Raw genomic sequence first — 21,591 nt, 5'->3', positions numbered from 1 at the left:
AACATAGCATTAGCTTTTAAAAAGGAAGAATTCTACTACTAGTTACCTTAAAAACTCGAACAAGGCGTTAAGAGATATCGCAACCTAAAGGCTTTAATAAAAGACTTTAAATTCTACGAAAAGATTATAAGACTAGTAATAGTAGCTAATAGTATAGGAGGAAGAGTCGAACTAACCTTATAGCTACCTCCTTTATAAGAATAATAATAGTAGTAACTACTATACCGACCGCTATATCCTATAGTCTCTCTGTTAATAGACTTTTAATAATACGAGTTAATAGACCGTATCGGAAAGAAATTAATAGAATTCGCGAAACTATACCCTGACGATATAAAATATAATAGCAATATATACGATATACTTAAAAAGAAGATATTAGTATTCGTAGATTACTATAGAATGCTAGGAATTTATACCTCTTAATATAATAAGGCATTTCCCCTAATACTAAAAGGAATAGCTAAAACCTACTTCTACGCCTTAATTAAAGTAATTAACCTATAGCCTAACTTCGAGACTATAATTAACTAATTAAAATTATACTTCGAGACTAGGGAAAGGTAATAAGTATACGTTACGTAGTAGAATATAACTATTCTTCCCTAAATTATTCGCGATAACCTTAGAAAGACTAAATCGGAGTATTTTAATATACTATATAATAAATTAAGCAAGATTTAGCCTAGTTTGTTATAACAAGATCATAACGACTAATCCCTCTATACCTAACTTTTATACGCTTATAGAGATATTCTAAAGTATATAATAGCGTTATTTATACTAGCTAAGACGTACGAAGGACTTCGTAGCTAATTAATCTCGTCGATCGAGATAGCTACCTATCTTAACTAATAACAATTTAATATAGTAGCTAACCTACTAAAGTAATACTAGACTAATAGAACTTTTAATAGTCGAAAGCGTTATTTACGATATAGTCGTTTATTACGAAGTCGATTATTACGAAGAAGAAGCCGTCACAAACCCTTATTACTACTAACGCTTAAGAAATACTATGTATATAGAAAACCTAACTACTAGTTAACTAAATATATTATAGAAGAGAGACGAAAAGTATACGAGAAGTTTAAAACTACTTAATATGCCTAGGATACGTTACTTCTAGCATATAGCTAATTTCTTATCTAATATAAGGGTTTCGACGGGTTAGACCTATAACCTACCGCCGAAGACCCTTAGCAATACTACTATATAACTAAACAAACTAGTAAAAGTAACGAAGAGGAAAAGACTAGTAGCGATAGTTAATTCTAAGTTACCGCCTATTTTACTATAATAGCAATTAACGGTAATAAGATCGCTACGATCCTAGTAGACTAGTTAACCTGCTATGCTATTACGAAAGAAGACTTCTTCCGTAACTAACTAGAACTAAAAAAGCTACCTTCGTAATTTATACTCGAGGGATGCTACTCTGCCTAGAACTTCTAAGGGATTATGCCCGACTCGGGCGTAGTAGGATTTTTAACCGCTAGCTACTTATAATTCGTAGCCTTATAACAAATTTACAAAGGAATTACGTTAAATACTAAGGTAGCTAGTAGCGTTATAGTAAAATTCGGCGATAGGATACTACTAAAGTCTATAAGGATTATTAAAATGCTAACGCCGTTTAGAAGCGTTAAATTTTACGTTATTAAGACTAATACTCCCTTCCTTATATGCTTAGGAGATATAGACTAATTAAAAATCTATTTTAATAACGTTACGAATACCTTTATCTAAGGAAATAAGGTTGTACTTATTATTTATAAATAAGGCTACCTATAGTTATTACTTAATAAAGAGAAACTACTTGCTTAGAACTATTTTATAGATGCTAAATTGCAATAGGTTTACTATTACTTCGGATACCTATCTATTTAACGATTATATAAAGTACTTTAAAAGGCTAGCTACCTAGTTAAAATTATAGTAATTAAGTAACTATCGAAAGTCTATTATCGATACTAAATATATATACTAGCGCTATTACGGTTTAAATTTACGTTACGAGACGATTACGAATTTAACTACGAGGTTATCGCCGATGTAATATACCTTAAAAGTAATAGACCGGTCTTCTATATCGTCGATACCGCTATAGCGTTTAACGCTGCCTAGTTCCTTAAAGATATTTCTACGAAAGCTACTTAGGAAGCCTTACGCCTTTGCTAGATAGATATATATTAGGGACCCCTAGACTAGCTAGTTACTAACGCTAAAACAAACTTCTGCTTAATAAAATTCCGAAACGCGGCGAGAGGAATAGTAATTAAAATCAAGGAAATTCCTATAAAAGCTTATAATAGTATTAGGAAAGTTAAACGATACTATATACTTCTAAGGAAGGCGTACGAAATTATTAAAGTAAAAGACTTAATAATTATACTAAAATCAGTATTTTAAATAGTAGTTAAAGTAGTTAACGATATTACTAGCTTAAACGGAATAGTATTAATACTCTTAGTATTCGGCTTATACCTACGAATTACCGACGATTTGCTACTATCTCCCGAAGTTATAAGGTAGGCAAAAGCGATTAAGAAGGCGACGAGCGAAGTATATAAACTTTATGTAAGGCGATAGGTAGTAGAAGCTATCGCTATTTATAATAGCCTTGATATAAGGCTAATTATTAATTTACTATTACGGTTGTAAGTATAAGTATAGCGCGAAAAGAAGGGCTAGACTAGACCGTTTACTTTAGTAGCTATAAACAGCGAAACCTATACTATCGATACGCTACGTAGTTTGAAAACCTTCCGGTCTACCGTAGTTAAACTATACTACGAAGATCCCGATTAACTACCTAATTCCATCGCTGCGCTAGAAGAAGAAGAACTTAAAGCTAAGATACTATAGTAGGAAGTAGTACGCGACGAAATTATTATCGCTAGCAGAGGTAGTAAACTAGACGAACTGTAAGAAGTACCGGAGCTACCGAGAAGACGCCTAGGCAGACCCTAGAAGAAACTACTACTAATCGCCTACTTTATAAAGGAATTTAACGATAACCTAGATTATTAATAAATATTCCTATCGATTAAGGAGTAAGTAGACGAAGAATTAGTAATTAAACTACAACGAGAAGGTATTATTACTATACTAAGCAAACCGTTCGAATAGTTAACTAAATAAGAGATTAATAGCCTTATCGCTAGAAGAGTATTTAAATTTACTTAGTTTAATAAAAGAAGGTATTAGAATGTACGAATCTTCTAATCTCGTATTATTAACAAAGTTAAAAGTAAAATAACTAAACCTTATGAGAAATCGAGACTTATAATATAAGGTTATGTTAACAATAGTAAGAAGGCTATATTAACCTAATCGCTAACGATTTAGTAAGCAAGTTAATAGCTAATTCTATTAATTACTTCGTTACTTTTATAAGAAGGTAAATAACTATAGCTTCGAGATATTATATAAGCTTATATTTAATCCTCTATAAGGCTTAATTATACTATTCTCGCTTACCTACCGAAGTAAATTTAAGACTAGTACCTAAAAGGGATTATTATAAAGGTTATAAAGCCTTTATACGGAATCGTAAAAGCTAGAACCTACTAGTAAGTAACGTATTATAAGTATTATAGAAAGAATCTCTAGATAGTTACTTCTTTATATAATCTATGCTTATTAATCTTATCTATCGAAAATCTATACTTTAGCTATATTAGCATATAAACCGACGATACCTTCGGTTTATTAGATAAGGCGTTCTTATAATTAGAAGACGAATAGTTAGAAAAAGTAGCTTTTATAGTAAAAGCAAAGAATATCCTTATAATTAATAAACCTTTTTAATTTAACGGAAGGATAGTTACGCTATTAACTAATAATTCGATTAATTTAAAATAAAAAGGATAAGCTAAGAAGTTACGATATATTAAGACTACTAAACCTAACTTAAAATAGTAATATATCGAACAACGCGCTAGAAGGGTATACATCGCGTTAATTTGCTAACCTAAGGCTTATTTCGATTTATGTACTACTACCTAATACTAAGACCCTTTATTAGAAGTAATAAAAATACTAAATCAACGGATTCGATAGTAAATAGAATCGCTTAACCGAGGAATAACGTTTATCCTACTCGACCTTATAATAGCTAAGCTATTTATTTTTGTTAATAGGTTGTTTACTAATAACTACGACCTCTCCTCCTAATTAAGGTTTCTAATCATCCTAGCTAACGATACTTCTTTTAATAGTAATAATAGAGAATTTACGATTTACGGTAACCTTGTTTATTATAGCTTTACGAAAAGTAAATAAGTTACCTATAGCATATTAGCGTTAAAGATCTACGGGATAGTCGCTAGCGTCGATATAGCCTATGCCTTCGCTATAACCCTAGCGATAATTACTAACTACCTTAACCTACTAACGATTTAGATAGTTATCTATACCGATTCTTATTCGCTATACGAATGTCTTGTAAAGCTAGGCACTACTAAAGAAAAGCGACTTATGATCGATATTATAGTATTAAGACAATCGTACGAAAGACGAGAACTATAAGAAATTCGTTAGATTAACGGCGAAGACAACCCTGCTAATGCCCTTACGAAGAGTAAACCAAATCAAGCCCTCGAGAGATTCGTTGATAGCAACACGATAACGATACGTATAGAGGGATAGGTAACAAGACCGTAACTACGGGAGAAAGTAAGGATAGGAGGCCGAATTGACGAGGAGACGGAACTATATAGGGATAACGTATTCCAACCGCTTCAACACTATAAAAAGAGAGTTTCCAGTGTTGCGATAGTTAGAATACGGAGTCGTGTAGCACTTCCAGCCACACGCCCGCCAGGCTGAGAGGCCCAAGCCTCCCAGACCCACGTGACAGGCCAAGGGGGAATATCCCCACCTTCTAGTCAACAACACCACTTTCAACTATCATGAACCATCGATTAGAACCAATTTACTGTTATTTGTTATTGACGAACGGAATTCCGTTTCACCCCCTGTGAAACCTACAGATGTACTAAGCCGGCTCTCCGTTCGGGCGAATGTCGCCGAGCTCAACCCTTCGCAACCTGACCCCATGTCTCAGTGACCTGCATGAAGTCGTCCAGGCCTCTCTGGTCAACCGTTCAACCCACAACGGTCAGCCCTGTGCGTCTCCTAAAGCCCCGCAATGTTGAGGAGGGGTAAAAAAACATCTTGATATGATCCGCCCAACCGCTTCACGCTTGATTGGACCAAGTTCACCCCGGACGTGCGCATATGATCGACATTAATACGCCCATGGCACTCCATCACCCAATGAGCATGCAGCAACTGCCCGCAGTTGTCATGTACGAAGCCTCAACGACATATGTAGTTGGCAGTTTTGAGGCATTGCATGATACAAATGTTTTGTCCGAGAGGGAAGCGGCCGTCAATCCATCTGATCTCCGGCACGGGACGATGCCTTAGCATGCATATTTTAAACCACATACCCCTTAGAAGGCGTCCTGGAATCGTTGTCCAATTCCAAGCTTCTCAAAGTCTGTCTTGACAACGAGGAACACCTCAAAAATGACGGTAATTAACCACACGATCAAACTCCCCGTGTTCCGCGAACCGCCCTCGACAAAGCCTGGAGATGCACGCGCCATCGTAGCAGCTTGGACATCCAAGTTCAACCGGGCCTTGGCCGACCGCCACATTGCGAGCTTCTCAAATCTGTTGCGAAACGATGCGTGGATTCGCGACTTTCTCGTTCTCTCCTGGGACTTCCGCACCATCCAGGGCGTCAGCAACATAACTTCCTACGTAGAAGAGAACCTGGAGCGCGCAAATCTCCGCAACATCCACCCCCGCGAAATAGGGGCCTTCCAGCCGGCCTTCAGGAACCCTGCCCCAGACCTTCACTGGGTCGACAGCATCGTTGATTTTGAGACGGATGCTGGCAAGGGCAGAGGTGTCGTAAGACTTGCCCTGGATGAGGATGGTACCTGGAAAGCCTACACGATCAGCTTTGCGCTCCAGGAACTGCATGCCACCAAAGAGAGTGTAGGCATCAACAGACCCACAGGTTATGTTGATCCGAAGGGAGGTAATTGGAAAGAAAGGCGAGACAGACAAAAGGAGTTTGTCGATGGGGATCCGGCGGTCATAGTAATCGGAGCTGGTGAGTTAATCGTCCAAGAAAGTCTTGCATGATTTGCGCGCAACAGCCTCACACGCGAACGAAATTCTGTTCCTAGGCCACGCTGGCATCAACATTGGCGTCCGTCTGCGCCATCTTGGTGTCCCGACCTTGATGATTGACCGCAATGAGCGAGTGGGAGACAGTTGGCGCAACCGGTACAGAGTCGGTTACCACCAGACAAAAAAACTTCCCTATGACGATGTGGACACGCAAGCTAATACTCACCCAAGACGCTCATGACCCATGATCCCATTCACTACTGCCACCTCCCCTTCGTCCCGTTCCCTGCGGACTGGCCCATGTTTATGCCAAAGGACAAACTAGCAGATTGGCTCGAGTCGTACGCCACCATCATGGAACTCAACATCTGGACAAGCACCACCATTGGAAGTGCCGAATACGACGACAAAACAAAGACCTGGGCCGTAGAGGTCCAAAGAGCCGACGGCAGCACGCGTACGCTCCGCCCGCGTCACGTAATCCTCGCAACAGGCCAAGCCGGCGACCCCATCACCCCCACGTTCCCAAACCAATCCGACTTCAAGGGGATGGTCTACCATGGAAGTCAGCACCAAGATGCCTCGGTGACCAAAGACATCTCCAGTAAAAAGGTCGTTGTCGTGGGCTCCGGGAATTCGAGCCACGACATCTGCCAAAACTTCCACGAGAGCGGCGCAGCCCAGGTGACAATGGTGCAGCGAGGGGGATCGTACGTGATCACGGCCGACAAGGGAATCTTCATGATGCACAAGGGTATGTACGAGGAAAACGGCCCGCCCACGGAGGATGCGGATGTGTACGGCCAGAGCATCCCCACCCCAATCTTGTTCGCGCTCAGTGTTCACGGCACGAAGGCGATCGCTGAAATCGACCGGGAAACCCTCGACGGGCTTACCAGGGCCGGCTTCAAGCTCGACTTTGGCGTTGACGGAAGCGGCATCTACCGCAAGTACATCACCCGTGGCGGCGGTTATTACATCGATGTCGGATGTAGCAAACTCATTGCAGACGGCAAAGTCAAGGTCCATCATACTCCCAAGGGTGTCTCGGGGTTTACACCGAACGGCCTCGCGTTGGCTGATGGTACGACTTTGGAAGCGGACATTGTGGTTTTGGCGACGGGGTACGACGGTATGAAATCGACCGCCCGTAAGATCTTTGGAGATAAAGTGGCCAGCCGCCTCAAGGAATGCTGGGATCTGGACGAACAAGGAGAAATCAACTCTGTGAGTGGAAAAGGCTTTAAAAAAAAGCATAAATCTCTAACATGATTAGATTTGGCGAAGTAGTGGTCATCCTGGATTTTGGTACACGGGTGGCAATCTCGCATTGTGTCGATATTATTCTCGTCTTTTGGCATTGCAGATTAAGGCATTGGAAGAAGGCATTTACACTCAGACGGAATGAGACCTGTCAACGTGAAACCTAATTGTAAACCGTAGGCGGTTTGCAAGGCGACGCGAGCATTATCACGAGAAGGGAAAGAAGTGTGTATAGACAATTATAGATTCAACCAAGTTATCATGATTATCATGGGTTACTGGTCCACATTTTCTCACATCTTTTATATAATTGCTATCAACCTTGTTTGAGGTATGATTCCGAAGAACCATAAGCAACTGGGAAAGTGCCCGGATAATAAACAGCATTTAAAAGCTTGTCAGCCTAGCTCAATAGGGTGTGCCCACCTCGTAGTCGTCTCGGCTTATGACAAGGCGAAGTTCGCCGGATCGACGATGGAGGCAATTGCTGAATGCGTAGAGTAGAGCAGAACAGTCGATCAAGAGTTCAAACAACTTGGTAAGAGACACTTGGACCCCCTCTAGCGAACTGTTCACAGTGTTGGTGTTGCCGAGAGCTAGTGCTGACAGCTTTACTTCAGAGACAATGTGCAGATCCTCGTCTGCTACTCTGAGGGGAGAAGGTCGGTCCTATCCATGAGCAGCCTCACCTTGAGAGAGGACATATTCGGGTGCTTCAAATGTTTCCAGCAAAACCACCGTGAGCAGCAAAGCGCTGCTGATAATCGCGCAAGTGAGCCCAGTTGCGCATCTCCTCCTCTTCATCTTGGGGAGTCATGTTCTCGCCAGCCATGTTGCTGCCGCTTGGCCCCGTGCCTTCTAGCTTGAGTAAAACGTCAATAAGCCGCATAAGAGCTTCTTCTGATTTCATCGCCACCGGGCCTTTGCGTTCGGGTGCATCGTTCAGTAATGTCGAAGCAACCTGACGAATCTTGTTGATGAGGGATCCGCCGTTAGGCTCAAGGTTGCGTTGCGAGATGGAACCCAGGACGTGAAGAAGATTCTGTACAATGAGCTCTCGTTCCGCCGTCATCAACTCGAAAACTCGCGCTTCCTCTGTATCTTCAGCTTCCTTCGCGGGGTTCTCTTCGACGGTTTCGCCTTGAGCATCTTTGTTTGGGTCTGCCAGATGGACATCGCGTAGGTTAAAGTATAATTCAACGTAGAATGACCGCGTCGCTAACTGAGAAATATAGATGTTTGCCTTTTGAATCTCATATTGGAGCTGGCGGCGGCGCTGGGGTTGGTTCTTGATGACGTTGCGAACATCATTGATAGGCTGGCTGTTGGGATATGCTGGAGGTACATATTGAAGGTCAGCGTCGTCAAGTGTGCCAAATCCACTAGATTGGTCGTGGGATGCGCTGAGCTGGAGCTCAGTAGGAAGGCGATCGATAATGTCCTTGGCGGCAACTAGGGCGTTCCGTAACAGTGACCTTTGATCAGCCCACGGCAGGGTGCTCATCCCATAGACAAGCTCTACACTGACAATGGCGTTCATGGTCGTGTATATATCGATGGCGAATCGGTACCCAGTAAGGAGAGTTACTGAACTTTCTGAAGGATATACAATCTCATTGGCCATAATATACATGTCGTCGACATTCTCGGGCAGAGCAGGATATGGAAGACCAGGTGTCGACGGGGCAATGACCAGGTCAGCGTGTGAAGCACCGAGCTGTGAAAAAGATCTGACAATAGTCAATACTGGGAGTGAGATCGCGTGTCCATACGAGTGGCTTACCTAACACCCAATAGCAAACACCAGAAGATGCGCTTGCCGATCTGATCCTTGATATGATGGAACGGGAGGGGGTCCGGAGAGCAGTTGTCGTTTCCAAAAGTAGGCAGCTCGTTGGGGTGTTTTGGCCGGTGGAAGCCAAGTTCACGAATCAAAGACAAACACTCGGAAGTGAAATAGCGGAAGCGGTTAACCTCGAAAGTGTAGCCAGCAGCAAGTCCCAGGAAGTAGCTGGTAGCGGCATCGTCCAACGTTTTGGGTTGCTTGACAGCCCATCGTGACCCTCTTGTGTCGAGGGCAATGTCTCGACACTTCTCAATCATGACTATCGCTCGAGGGAATAGATGCGTGCTATGTTGGGTCTTGAGGTGCTGTCTGGCACTTCTTGGGAAGGAGGCTACGAGGGCCCCAACCATGGAAGCCAGCAAGCCGAGGAATTCTGGGTTCGTCCGGTCTTCTCTATTCGCGAAAGAGTGCCGAAAGGTTGGTTCATGTGGGAAAGGCGTAAGTGGGTGGATATAGGTGAAGAAGTCATCGACCAATAGCTCAAGTATCGGCATTGGCGCAATGGCCTCGGCATCCAGACGGGCAGGACCCTCAGCTATCGAGACGAGAGCTTGTGCAGCATTATGGGGAGAAGGTGTCGGGTTTGCAGGGCCGTATGCTGGGAAAGTATTACCAGGCTCGAGTCGCTGCCTCCGGGCGGCGCGGGCGGCTTCGGCGTGTTTATTTGGAGGACCTCGTCTCTTCAATTCGCGGTTGAAGGTGCATTCGACGTTGAGCTCGCGACATGGCCTACAAGGAGGGCCAGATTCGTCACACTTGACTTTTCGTTGAGAGCACATGTCACAGGCTCTTCGCAAGCGCGTCAGCTTGGGGTTGACTGTTGGATCGCGGGGAAGAGGTGGCATGGAACCGGGCAGGGGCGGCATCGAGGTGAAGGCGGGAGGAAAGGCGGCAACGGCGCCCTGCGAGACAGTACTGAGAGAGCCATCAATAGCAATAGGAGAGGCAGATGGGGCCGGTGCTGTTGAGGTTTGAGGTGTATGCTGAAGCTGAGGAGGCTGCGGCTGCGAGGGTGTCTGTGGCGTCTGTTGTTGCACCTGGTGTTCATATTCCGGAGCAGGAGGAACGGTAGACTGATGCTGCTCGACAGTCTGTTGTTCATGTTGCTGGGCGTCAACGGCGACAGCAGAGCTCAGGTGTTGCTGAACATTCTGAAGAGCGGCAGCGGCAGCTGCATCGGAGGCAGCTTGAAGGACCTGAAGTCCATTGCTGGCATAGGCATGGGCGGTGGCCTGTTGGGCGGCAGTTGGCGATGGGGGCGGCTCGACCTGGGGTTGGTGTTGGGGTGACTGCTGAAGCTGTTGCTGGTCATTGGTTGACGACATTGCGATCAAGGAAAAAGAGGCCCGCGACGGCCCCCCCGTTGATCTAGAATTCTCGGAACGCGGCGAGCCCTGGAAATGGCTGATTGTCGGAGAAGCTCCGGCTGCGATTCGGGACGACAGAGAGCGGGCGGGCGGGTTTGTCAAATGTGCGCGCACACACGCGTGTCCAAAGTGGGTGTGCGGAGGAAGGGTCAGGGCCAACAGAAGGCGGGCATATTTGGAAAAAGTCCGGACTTGAACCGAGGGGGCGGTGTGCTTTGATTACTAAGCAAGAAGTTTCCCTTGGGTCCTCTATGGTACTCATGTTGGTGGGGAAATACAAAAGAGTGTACTCTGCGTGAGTGGATGGATGGTTCTTGCCCAATTGAATCTAGCAATTCTGCCGGTTTTCGGATTTGGATCCTCCTTCCTAAGATATACTAGTGATCGTTCCTCTTTCCCAATCAGACCCACCAAAAGATACGAAAACCCCACTCAAGTACCCTTGGGTTCGGTGATATGGCATGGGAAGGAGTGGGATAGCGAGGCACTAAGGGAAGGATGAACACTACCTACTCCTACTCCTACCTACCTTAGCAGAGTATAGTAGGTACGTATCGCCAGTAGTCCCTCGGCACACGTGCGTTGTGGAGCATCCTTACCTTTCCTCTGAGCTGCTTAAATATGCACATTATGCAAATATGCACTTTTCCAATGCCTCTATGTAAATATTTATGCATAAGACTTCTCTCTCCCTCTCCCATAAACAAGTTTGCTTATTTGGTTTTTGACTCTCAAGAATTCATACTCTCATACCTGTTACTCTTGGCTCATCTTACCTCTGCCACCAACTCACAATAGTAATGGCTCAAACATTTTGGCCGTATCTAGCACCGACTGGTCGTACGGGATATACTCTTCACCTACCGCCTTCTCTGCCTTCGACCCATCAACTATCAACTTCCCTGGCGTCTTGAATCCAGGCAAGTAGCCTTCCCCTGGTTGTCCTTCTTTTATGGGGAGATCAGGGTACGATTTTCGCAGAATGTCTGCGGCTGCTTGAGGGGGCCCATAAGCCGATGAAGAGATATATCTCTCGCCATCCGCCTGGTCGGCATTTTCGACGGCGAACACCACAAGCTTCGCGACATCACGAACGTCCACGTACCAACCAAACCCGGCCAGTGGCCCCGGAATTTCTTCCCCAGACATGACCTTCCATATATACGCAAGCGACCCGGCAATCTTGTCTGCGGATTCTGGCGATGTGAGAGGTGGGCCGCTCACGTAGCTGCGTCATGTCAACAAGCATCCTCACCGCAACGCTCATTCCAGCAGCGTTACTTACACGGGGTGCACCGCTGTCATTGTGAAGGAAGGCTTTTGCTTGTCTCTGAACTCCCAGAACGCCTTCTCCCCCGCCACCTTGCTTGCAACGTAGACGAGCGGCCCAGGTGCCTTTTCACCCAGCTGGGCTACCAGATCCAGTGCTTCGTGATTCCAGTCCTTCTCGGTATAGGTGTAGGGACCTTCTTTCCGTTGAAGCACGCTGCTAATCGATGCCATCAAAACGACGCTCTTGACTGAAAGCACATTGGTAGCCGACTCAAGGATTCTCGTTGTCGCCGTCCTAACCAGTTCAAGTAGAACATTCGGATGAGGGAATGCGAAAGTAACTGGCTGGGCGAGGTGCACGATCGCGACCACGCCTTTGACTGCTTCATCGAAGGCGCCAGGAATGGTGATGTCAGGGACCTCGGTTATTTCGAGCTTCTCGCCATACTGCGACAGTGCTTCGACCGTTGCCTTGGCTGACGCCTTGGATCGTACGGTTCCACGAACGGAGTATCCGGCCTGCAAGAAGGCTTCGGCTGTTCTGCCCCCGATGAACCCGTTAATACCGGTCACCAAGACAAGTCCTTTGGTGGACATGGTGGCTGGTTGGAGAAAGCGTATGGCAATGAGGCGAGGGAGGGCTTGCAGAATTGCTGGATGATCTCGGCTTCCTATTGTTTTCGTCAAGCTGAATTGCAATCTGAGTCGTTTGTAGCTCTTGATCGCGTGCTCGGCGTAGACTCCGCGCTGGACACAAACACAACCAAGTGCTTAGAAGCGCTTTCGCCAATACGTCGATGAGGGTGCTTAGTAGAGATTCAAGCCTTTCCCCTCAAGCAGCCTTGTCTACTTGTCCCTGCAGTGATTACGGAGTACCTGAAGCAGAATAGCTAGGCCATCTGCAGGTTTCCCAGGGGGTGCGCCAATCAGGTTCGAGCAGGCTTCCAGCCCTTGCAATGGTCTGCCGACCCACGACTTGACTTTGAAGCCACCGTGAAAAGTCAACTGGCGGTATCGGCTTACCGCGGGCTTCCGTAAAACTGCCACCGTCCGACGCGGAAATCCACTTTGGCCGTCCGGTCATGAAACCGGCGTGGCTGGCCCCCGGCTTCCATCCGGAATCGCCGGCTCTGCCTTTGTTTTACGCTGAACCGAGGCCCGGTCATCGCGGCCAAATTACTTGCAAGTTTGGGCTGGCCCTGAACTTTGACCTGGTTTATTGCAATTTGGAAGAGGCTGCATCAATTAGAAGGGGATCCCATCGTTCGTTCGACCGTTTCGATTGGAGCAGTTTTCCTCAGACGCGCTGGCGTCCACTCAAAAGCAACGCCGACGTTCTCATGACGCTCTTCGCTTAAACAAATATACTTTCGGCTATTATATTGGCGGCCCTCCTCGCGGCACTGCGCGTTGGCTTTTCTTGGCGAACCATCTCCATAAATGCGAGAGATAGCCAGTCGATATTGAAGCCGCTACTGCACGTGAATCTCGTCGTACTATTGCTCAAATGCTGCCAAGATGCCGCCATATGAGGCTCAAGGAAGCGCCGGGCTGATGCCATGCGAGGCTCTCGAGCACCTATGTTCCTACGACAACGCCTTGGCCATCTCGAGGACATCGAGAATGTTCCCTTCTATTTACCAGATGGCCTGGTAGATCTTTTTTGAGGCCCAAAGGTATGGACATATTTGGAGAACGGCGCCTTTCATTCCGGTATTGTTCTCGACTCGTATCATGTCGCAGGTCGCAGTCGCGCGCTCTCTCAGTAACTCTGCTCTTCTCTCTCCAGAGACCAGTCCAATACCGGCAAGTTGCAACCGGCTTTTCAATCCTTCCAATCCATGGTTGGGCCAGCTGGGTCGAGTCGATATCGGACTGCCAATGGGCGACACTGAGGTTGGATCGACTTCATTTATCCTCCAGCCGTCCCCTGCTACCCCACCTTTGCGCCGCCCATCCTACTGGTCCGCGTCGACTCATTCTGTCAATGGGACGGCTCTGCCGGCCTTGTGTGGTGGAATCATTTGTGCTCGGCCGAAACCTTGGAAGGCTAGTAAATTGCCGGCTTTCAAGGGGAATTACCCCAGATCAAGGTGGCATCTGTAACCACACCTCATGATAGTCTGAACCACATGACGATACCCCGTCACCCACCATCATTCGGACGTTACAACAGTCAATATCTCTAGTCTAGTTTTGTTCTACTGGGAAGGCAATGTGAGCGCAGAATTTTATGTCGTAAACGGACAATTCCTTTCTGGCTTCGGATTCTACAGATCAATCACATCCGTCAAAGTACAACCGTATAAGTGATTCCAAAAAGTGACATTGAACCACTTTCATGGATTCAAAGCTGTGGTGTGACTATGATTAGTATGCGTGGAAGTCCTTGTCTCCGGCTTCTTTTAACCACTAGTTCAATCTTATTGAACCACACCATGCGACTATCTCAGCTTTGAGGTGGCAGAGAGCCACTGGTACACACCAGGTAGGTATCCCAAACCGCTCTTCGCAACGTGCCCTCCGTGCTCTCCAAGGAAAGCATGGAGATGTTATGTTCCCATCCGTAAGTATTCTGTTCCTACTTCAGACCGCCCCTTACTTCAAATAACATGTTATCCATGCGACCAAGCCCATACCAAGAAGCCGGCATACTTAGAACCTTGGCAGCAAAGGCTTGTTTAGCACGGAGAATAAGTCCCTGGCACATCAAAGCTTGACTATGAGGCTCCTTGAAAGAACTCCCCGCGAAGCACAACCGTAGTATGGTCGATTCCTAACAATGTCCCTTCATTCTCCAGTATGATGTACGATCGCCAGCAACAGCCAGAACGGAAGACATCTCCCATACGTACAACACTTCTGCCATACGACTGAACAGAACTGGCAAGTATCATGAGTGTCACTTGGCGCCTATCACACCGCGGCTCTCAATTCCCTCCAATACCCTATCGAGCAATTGTACCCTCTACTTTGCATTTCACAGGTGCATTTTGCCTTCCCCGCATCTAATAAGCTGCTTAGGATAAATGAGTTTATATTGTCATCATGGATTACCGAGCCGACCTGGGTTCTAGCAACACCTATCCCGGGTCTCGGGCCCTCAGTGCCTGGCCCATTCTTCTCGAGTAAGAGGGCTTTTCTGTCCGCTGTGATCCTGCCAAACCTAAACTGATTCATCCTACGGATCTAGGCCTCCGAGAAAAGACCAAAGGGAATCTGTCTCCCAAGAATGCCCTTACTGATGGCAAAACAAAATGACTACTAATCGCTTGGGCTGACTATATGGCCTCGGAATCTAGGCCTCCTTGGCCGGTATCATGCCAAGATCTACCATAAAAAGGGAAGTATAAGAAGACAGCAAGAAACCTTCAGCATCGTGAATTGTACCTCTTGGACACTCCTCCTTCTTCAGCCAGACAACCCTCATTACTCTTTGAACAGACCCATATCAAGATGCGTTCCCTCTCCGCCCTTCTGGCGGTCATCACCGCAGTCGCAGCGCAGCAAGCCGGCACCCAACAGACCGAAACCCACCCCAAGATCACTTGGCAGAAGTGCACCTCCTCCAGCTGCTCCAATGTGAACGGCGAGGTCGTCATCGACGCCAACTGGCGCTGGCTCCACGATAGCTCGGGTGCCAACTGCTACGACGGCAACAAGTGGACTAACAAGTGTAGCACGGCGACCGACTGCGCGACCAAGTGCGCTGTCGAGGGCGCCGACTATGCTGGGACCTACGGCGCTACGACTTCGGGCAATGCTCTCAGCCTGAAGTTCGTCACGCAGCACGCCTACGGCAAGAACATTGGCTCGCGCCTGTACCTCATGAACAGTGCCACCAAGTATGAGATGTTTACTCTTACCAACAACGAGCTGGCGTTCGATGTCGACCTCTCGCAGCTTGACTGTGGGCTGAACGGTACGTCCGAGGGGCATTTGAGAAACGGGTTACAGGAGACTAATGCTTGCCTCAAGGAGCTCTTTACTTTGTCCAGATGGACGAGGATGGTGGCATGGCCAAGTATTCTTCCAACAAGGCTGGTGCCAAGTACGGCACCGGATACTGCGATGCCCAGTGTGCTCGTGACTTGAAGTTTGTCGGCGGCAAGGCCAATATTGAGGGTTGGGTGCCATCTTCCAACGATGCCAATGCTGGCGTTGGTCCGTACGGTGCTTGCTGCGCCGAGATGGACGTCTGGGGTATGTCTCCCCAACAAGAAAAGAAACCCTCGTGCTTGGGTGTCAAGACTCTCGAGACGGCAAGGTTAACCATGTGCAGAGTCCAACGCCCACTCGTTTGCCGTCACGCCTCACCCGTGCCAGAACAACGCCTACCACGTCTGCGAGAAGTCCGGCTGTGGTGGCACCTATTCTGAAGACCGGTTCGCCGGCGACTGCGACGCCAACGGTTGTGACTTTAACCCTTATCGCATGGGTGCCACCAGCTTTTACGGTAAGGGAAAGACCGTCGACACGTCCCAGAAGTTCACGTGAGTTCAAAACCAGCTCGCTCCGGAGCAATCTCCTATTGACTGTGGTTCAAGGGTTGTCACGCAGTTTTCCAACAACAAGGTCGCGCAGTACTTTGTTCAGAATGGCAAGAAGATTCAGATGCCCAACTCTGCCATCAGCGGCGTCAGCGGCAATGCCGTCACTCCAGACTTCTGCACGGCTCAGTTCAAGGCCTTTGGCGACCGCGACCGTTTCTCCGAGGTCGGCGGCTGGTCCAAACTGAACTCGGCCCTCAGTGGCAAGTGGGTGCTCGTCATGTCGCTTTGGGATGACCACTACGCCAACATGCTCTGGCTTGACTCGACCTACCCACCCGAGAAGGCTGGACAACCTGGTGCTGCCAGAGGTGACTGCCCTACGACCTCTGGTGTGCCCTCCGAGGTTGAGTCCAAGCTTGCCAGCGTAAGTTTTCTCTAATTTTAATTTTATTTTTTATATCTTTTTATACTTCAATCTCCCTCCCTTTTGATTTCTCCGTAGCTTTGGCAAACTCCAAAACAGGCGAGAGATGGCGCTCTATTTGGTATTTTGGTACTAACCATACTTGTTTGCAGGCCACGGTGACATACTCCAACATCCGCTTCGGACCCATTGGCTCGACCGTCAAATGAGCGTTGGCGAGTGTGTCTCTTGACGAGGTTAACCCTGAGACTGCCTTTGTCCATTGAGTGGACCGTGTGCGGGGTCCATCCCGTGACCACCCGTCGTTGATGCCCGAAGCCATCTCGGTTTCTTGAGGGTGGGCAAGGAAGGTTGACGTAGCCGTCAAGGCACAGGTTTTGTTACTGTTTTTTTTTCCCCTTCTTTTTCCCCCTCTCCCTTTCGAGAGCAGTACATATTCTTTACTTGAATAAAACCAGGATGTCTATCATTTGCAAGCGCTCGCCTTTGACCTCCATCTTGTTGCATGCGTGTCTCATATAGCATCTCGGAGATGATTTAGTCTTGAACTTTGAGACAATGTGGCATTCTACGTTTATGGTTTGTACCCACAGTAGTATTATACTCTCAGCAGAAATAAGTTTGGAACGGCGATATAATGGGAAAAGCGAGAAAAGTCGTCGCAAAAGATTGGAATTTGTGTCAGTTCACTATTACTATGTAGGTGTAATTGGTTATCTCGTTTGTACTGCCTCATTTATGCTCGGTTAATACCAGGTGGATAACTTTATATGCATTAAAAAAAAAGAGGATAAAAAAAGAAGAAGGAAGAAAAATGAAAAGAAAATACCTAGGTACATGTTGCGATAGTTGGAATACGGAGCCGTGTGGCACTTCCAGCCACACGCCCGCCAGGCTGAGAGGCCCAAGCCTCCCAGACCCACGTGACAGGCCAAGGGGGAATATCCCCACCTTCTAGTCAACAACACCACTTTCAACTATCATCATGAACCATCGATTAGAACCAATTTACTGTTATTTGTTATTGACGAACGGAATTCCGTTTCACCCCCTGTTTCACCCCCTGTGAAACCTACACTGATCAGTGGTAAACCTCACAGTTGCCATTAATTTGGTTAACTTCACAATTACCACTCTGCTACGGACAAACCGCAGATCAGCAAGGTCAACACCAGAAGAGACGACTTCTTGAACTGGATACCCAAGCCCAGGTAAAAGTAGGGATTTCGTGCTAACGAGAGAAGAAGCGAGAGTAACTGGGATCTACGGAAACCAGCAGAAGAAAGCTTCTTTTCCTCGAATCTACCAGCAATCCGATTATTCGAGTAACCTAGGGACTGCTACGCTCACCCTAGGCGGGATAAGGTTAATCGCAGCCAATTATCGCTGGCAAGAGCGTTCCATCACGCGTTTTCAATCACCAGAAGAAGAGACCTACCGAATCGACGGTCTTCCAACCTCTTCACGCCACAAGGGCGAAGATTCACGAATCCCACAAGGGACAACAACTTCCCCAACTACAACTATCCCCCACGCGCGGTGCCAATCACGAGGCGCCCGCTAGTTTCTCAATAAATCCCCAGACGAGGTGCCAACCGCGAGGCGCCTGCCACAAGAGACCTCCCCACTAGAAGAAGAACACGCCGAAAGATTCTAAACTTCTTAATAGTAAGGAGCGAAGCCCGAAGCGAGAAAGAGAGATTCACGAGAGAATCTACGAAGTAATCCTTTTATACTGTCAGAATGGAGCGAAATTCACGAGAAGGATCGCCCGCGAGCGGCGTCACTGCCAAAAGCCAATCAACAGTCCCCATCCCACAGAGAATCGAAAGTATGATCGATCCAGCAGTATGGGGCAACTGGGCAATCGACCTTACAAACGCTAGCCCACAGCAACTGGGTTCCTATATGGGTTTCCTACTTGAGACCTATGAGAAGAGGAATCTCACGGGCCTCGAGCTATGGAACGAAGTTTCTCCCGATTTCGCCGACTGGTCAGAAGAAGACTTCCAGAACGTACCTCCCCCAATCCTACGATTCTTCAGAGACTATTTAATCGGTAACGGCGTCTACGTCGAAATGGATGGCAAGAAAATCTCGAAAAACGTGGCATTAGCCCTCAAAAAGGAAGAATTCCACTACTGGTCACCCCAAGAACTCGAACAAGGCGTCAAGAGATATCGCAACCTGAAGGCTCTGATAAAAGACCCCGAATTCCACGAAGAGATCACGAGACCGGCAACAGTAGCCAACAGCACAGGAGGAAGAGTCGAACCAACCCTACAGCCACCTCCTCCACAAGAACAACAACAGTGGCAACTACCGTACCGACCGCCACATCCCACGGTCTCTCCGTTAACAGACTTCCAACCATACGAGTCAACAGACCGTATCGGAAAGCAATTAACAGAATTCGCGAAACTATACCCCGACGATATGAAATACAGCGGCGATATGTACGATGTACGCGAAAAGAAGGGCTGGACCGGACCGTTTACTTTAGCAGCCATAAACGGCGAAACCTGTACTGTCGATACGCCACGTGGTCCGAAGACCTTCCGGTCTACCGTAGTCAAACCATACTACGAAGATCCCGATCAACCACCTAATTCCATCGCCGCGCCAGAAGAAGAAGAACCCGAAGCTGAGATACCGCAGCAGGAAGTAGTACGCGACGAAATTATCGTCGCCGGCGGAGGCAGTGAACCGGACGAACCGCAAGAGGCACCGGAGCCACCGAGAAGACGCCCGGGCAGACCCCGGAAGAGACCACTGCCAATCGCCCACTTCACAGAGGAATTCAACGATGACCCGGATTATCAACAAATATTCCTATCGATTAAGGAGCAAGCAGACGAAGAATTGGCAATCAAACTACGACGAGAAGGTGTTATTACTACACCAGGCGAACCGTTCGAACAGTCAACTAAACAAGAGATCAACAGCCTCATCGCTAGAGGAGTGTTCAAATTCACCCAGTTCAATAAGAGAAGGCACCAGAACGTACGAATCTTCCGATCTCGTATCGTCAACGAAGTCAAGGGTAAAACAACCGAACCCTACGAGAAATCGAGACTTGTAATACAGGGTTACGCCGACGATGGCAAGAAGGCTATATTGACCCAATCGCCAACGATTCAGCGGGCGAGTCAACGGCTAATTCTGTCAATTACCCCGTCACTCCTACGAGAAGGGAAACAACTATGGCTTCGAGATATCACACAAGCCTACGTTCAATCCTCCACAAGGCTCAATCGTACTATTCTCGCCTACCCACCGAAGCAAATTCAAGACCAGTACCCAAAAGGGACCATTATGGAGGTTGTGAAGCCTCTGTACGGAATCGCAGAAGCTGGAACCCACTGGTGGGCAACGTATCACAAGCATCACAGAGAGAATCTCCAGATGGTTACTTCTTCGTACGATCCATGCCTATTGATCTCATCTACCGAAAATCCACACTTTGGCTGTATCGGCATGCAAACCGACGATACCCTCGGTTTGTCAGACAAGGCGTTCTCACAATTAGAAGACGAACAGTTAGAAAAAGCGGCTTTTACGGCAAAAGCGAAGAATATCCTCACAATTGACGAACCCCTCCAATTCAACGGAGGGATAATCGCGCTGTCAACCGACAATTCGATCAATTTGAGGCAAAAGGGACAAGCCAAGAAGTTACGATGTATTGAGACTACTAAACCCAACCCAAAACAGCAATATGTCGAACAACGCGCCAGAGGGGCGTACATCGCGTCAATTTGCCAACCCGAGGCCTGTTTCGATTTATCCACTGCTGCCCAACACCAAGACCCCTCGCCAGAAGCGATAAAAGCACTGAATCAACGGATTCGATGGCAAATAGAATCGCCTAACCGAGGAATAACGTTTATCCCACTCGACCTTACAACAGCCAAGCTATTCGTTTTCGTTGACGGGTCGTTCGCTAATAACCACGACCTCTCCTCCCAATTAGGGTTTCTGATCATCCTAGCCAACGACACTTCCTCTGACAGCAACAACGGAGAATTCACGATTCACGGTAACCTCGTTCATTACAGCTCTACGAAGAGTAAACGAGTCACCCGCAGCGTATTAGCGTCAGAGATCTACGGGATGGTCGCTGGCGTCGATATGGCCTACGCCCTCGCCACAACCCTGGCGACAATCACTGACCACCTCAACCTACCAACGATTCAGACAGTTGTCTGTACCGATTCCTATTCGCTGTACGAGTGTCTCGTGAAGCTGGGCACTACCAAAGAAAAGCGACTCATGATCGATATCATGGCGTTGAGACAATCGTACGAAAGACGAGAACTACAAGAAATTCGTTGGATTAACGGCGAAGACAACCCTGCTGATGCCCTCACGAAGAGCAAACCAAATCGAGCCCTCGAGAGATTCGTTGATAGCAACACGATAACGATACGTATGGAGGGATGGGTAACAAGACCGTAACTACGGGAGAAAGTAGGGATAGGAGGCCGAATTGACGAGGAGACGGAACTGTATAGGGACAACGTATTCCAACCGCTTCAACACCATAAAAAGAGAGTTTCCAGTGTTGCGATAGTTGGAATACGGAGCCGTGTGGCACTTCCAGCCACACGCCCGCCAGGCTGAGAGGCCCAAGCCTCCCAGACCCACGTGACAGGCCAAGGGGGAATATCCCCACCTTCTAGTCAACAACACCACTTTCAACTATCATCATGAACCATCGATTAGAACCAATTTACTGTTATTTGTTATTGACGAACGGAATTCCGTTTCACC

At 47.2% G+C, this 21,591-nt stretch overlaps 5 protein-coding genes across 5 annotated transcripts, besides 1 other annotated feature; 3 read left to right on the top strand and 2 right to left on the bottom strand.

Annotated features, from left to right (window-relative positions):
• Positions 1–1,623: 1,623 nt before the first annotated feature.
• Positions 1,624–1,707: a sequence feature (Short protein (CTRU02_206703, KAL0940093.1) was converted to a misc_feature.).
• A 3,831-nt stretch (positions 1,708–5,538) lies between these two features.
• On the top strand, positions 5,539–7,561 carry CTRU02_206702 (flavin-binding monooxygenase; the record flags this gene model as incomplete). Its single annotated transcript, XM_070204758.1, has 4 exons — positions 5,539–6,133; positions 6,210–6,349; positions 6,385–7,380; positions 7,430–7,561. 4 exons carry the CDS (start codon positions 5,539–5,541, stop codon positions 7,559–7,561), a joined length of 1,863 nt encoding a protein of 620 aa, XP_070061862.1.
• A 570-nt stretch (positions 7,562–8,131) lies between these two features.
• Positions 8,132–10,587, bottom strand: CTRU02_206701 (zn 2cys6 transcription factor; the record flags this gene model as incomplete). Its single annotated transcript, XM_036732057.1, has 2 exons — positions 8,132–9,146; positions 9,200–10,587. 2 exons carry the CDS (start codon positions 10,585–10,587, stop codon positions 8,132–8,134), a joined length of 2,403 nt encoding a protein of 800 aa, XP_036576288.1.
• An 831-nt stretch (positions 10,588–11,418) lies between these two features.
• On the bottom strand, positions 11,419–12,498 carry CTRU02_206700 (nad dependent epimerase; the record flags this gene model as incomplete). Its single annotated transcript, XM_036732056.1, has 2 exons — positions 11,419–11,857; positions 11,915–12,498. 2 exons carry the CDS (start codon positions 12,496–12,498, stop codon positions 11,419–11,421), a joined length of 1,023 nt encoding a protein of 340 aa, XP_036576287.1.
• Positions 12,499–15,357: 2,859 nt separating this feature from the next.
• CTRU02_206699 (exoglucanase 1 precursor) lies at positions 15,358–17,027 on the top strand (the record flags this gene model as incomplete). Its single annotated transcript, XM_036732055.1, has 5 exons — positions 15,358–15,823; positions 15,880–16,104; positions 16,184–16,394; positions 16,434–16,818; positions 16,971–17,027. The coding sequence occupies 5 exons, from the start codon at positions 15,358–15,360 to the stop codon at positions 17,025–17,027; spliced, it is 1,344 nt and encodes a 447-aa protein (XP_036576286.1).
• A 1,534-nt stretch (positions 17,028–18,561) lies between these two features.
• CTRU02_206698 (uncharacterized protein) lies at positions 18,562–21,276 on the top strand (the record flags this gene model as incomplete). The annotated part of the gene is made up of 1 exon (XM_070204757.1): positions 18,562–21,276. One exon carries the CDS (start codon positions 18,562–18,564, stop codon positions 21,274–21,276), a length of 2,715 nt encoding a protein of 904 aa, XP_070061861.1.
• Between the last annotated feature and the right edge of the window lie 315 nt (positions 21,277–21,591).

This window comes from Colletotrichum truncatum, assembly GCF_014235925.2.
Source record: "Colletotrichum truncatum strain CMES1059 chromosome Unknown Contig_0003, whole genome shotgun sequence".
Taxonomy (NCBI): domain Eukaryota; kingdom Fungi; phylum Ascomycota; class Sordariomycetes; order Glomerellales; family Glomerellaceae; genus Colletotrichum; species Colletotrichum truncatum.
The sequence above is the reverse complement of the archived record's forward strand: the minus strand, read 5'-3'. Positions and strand labels throughout refer to the sequence as shown.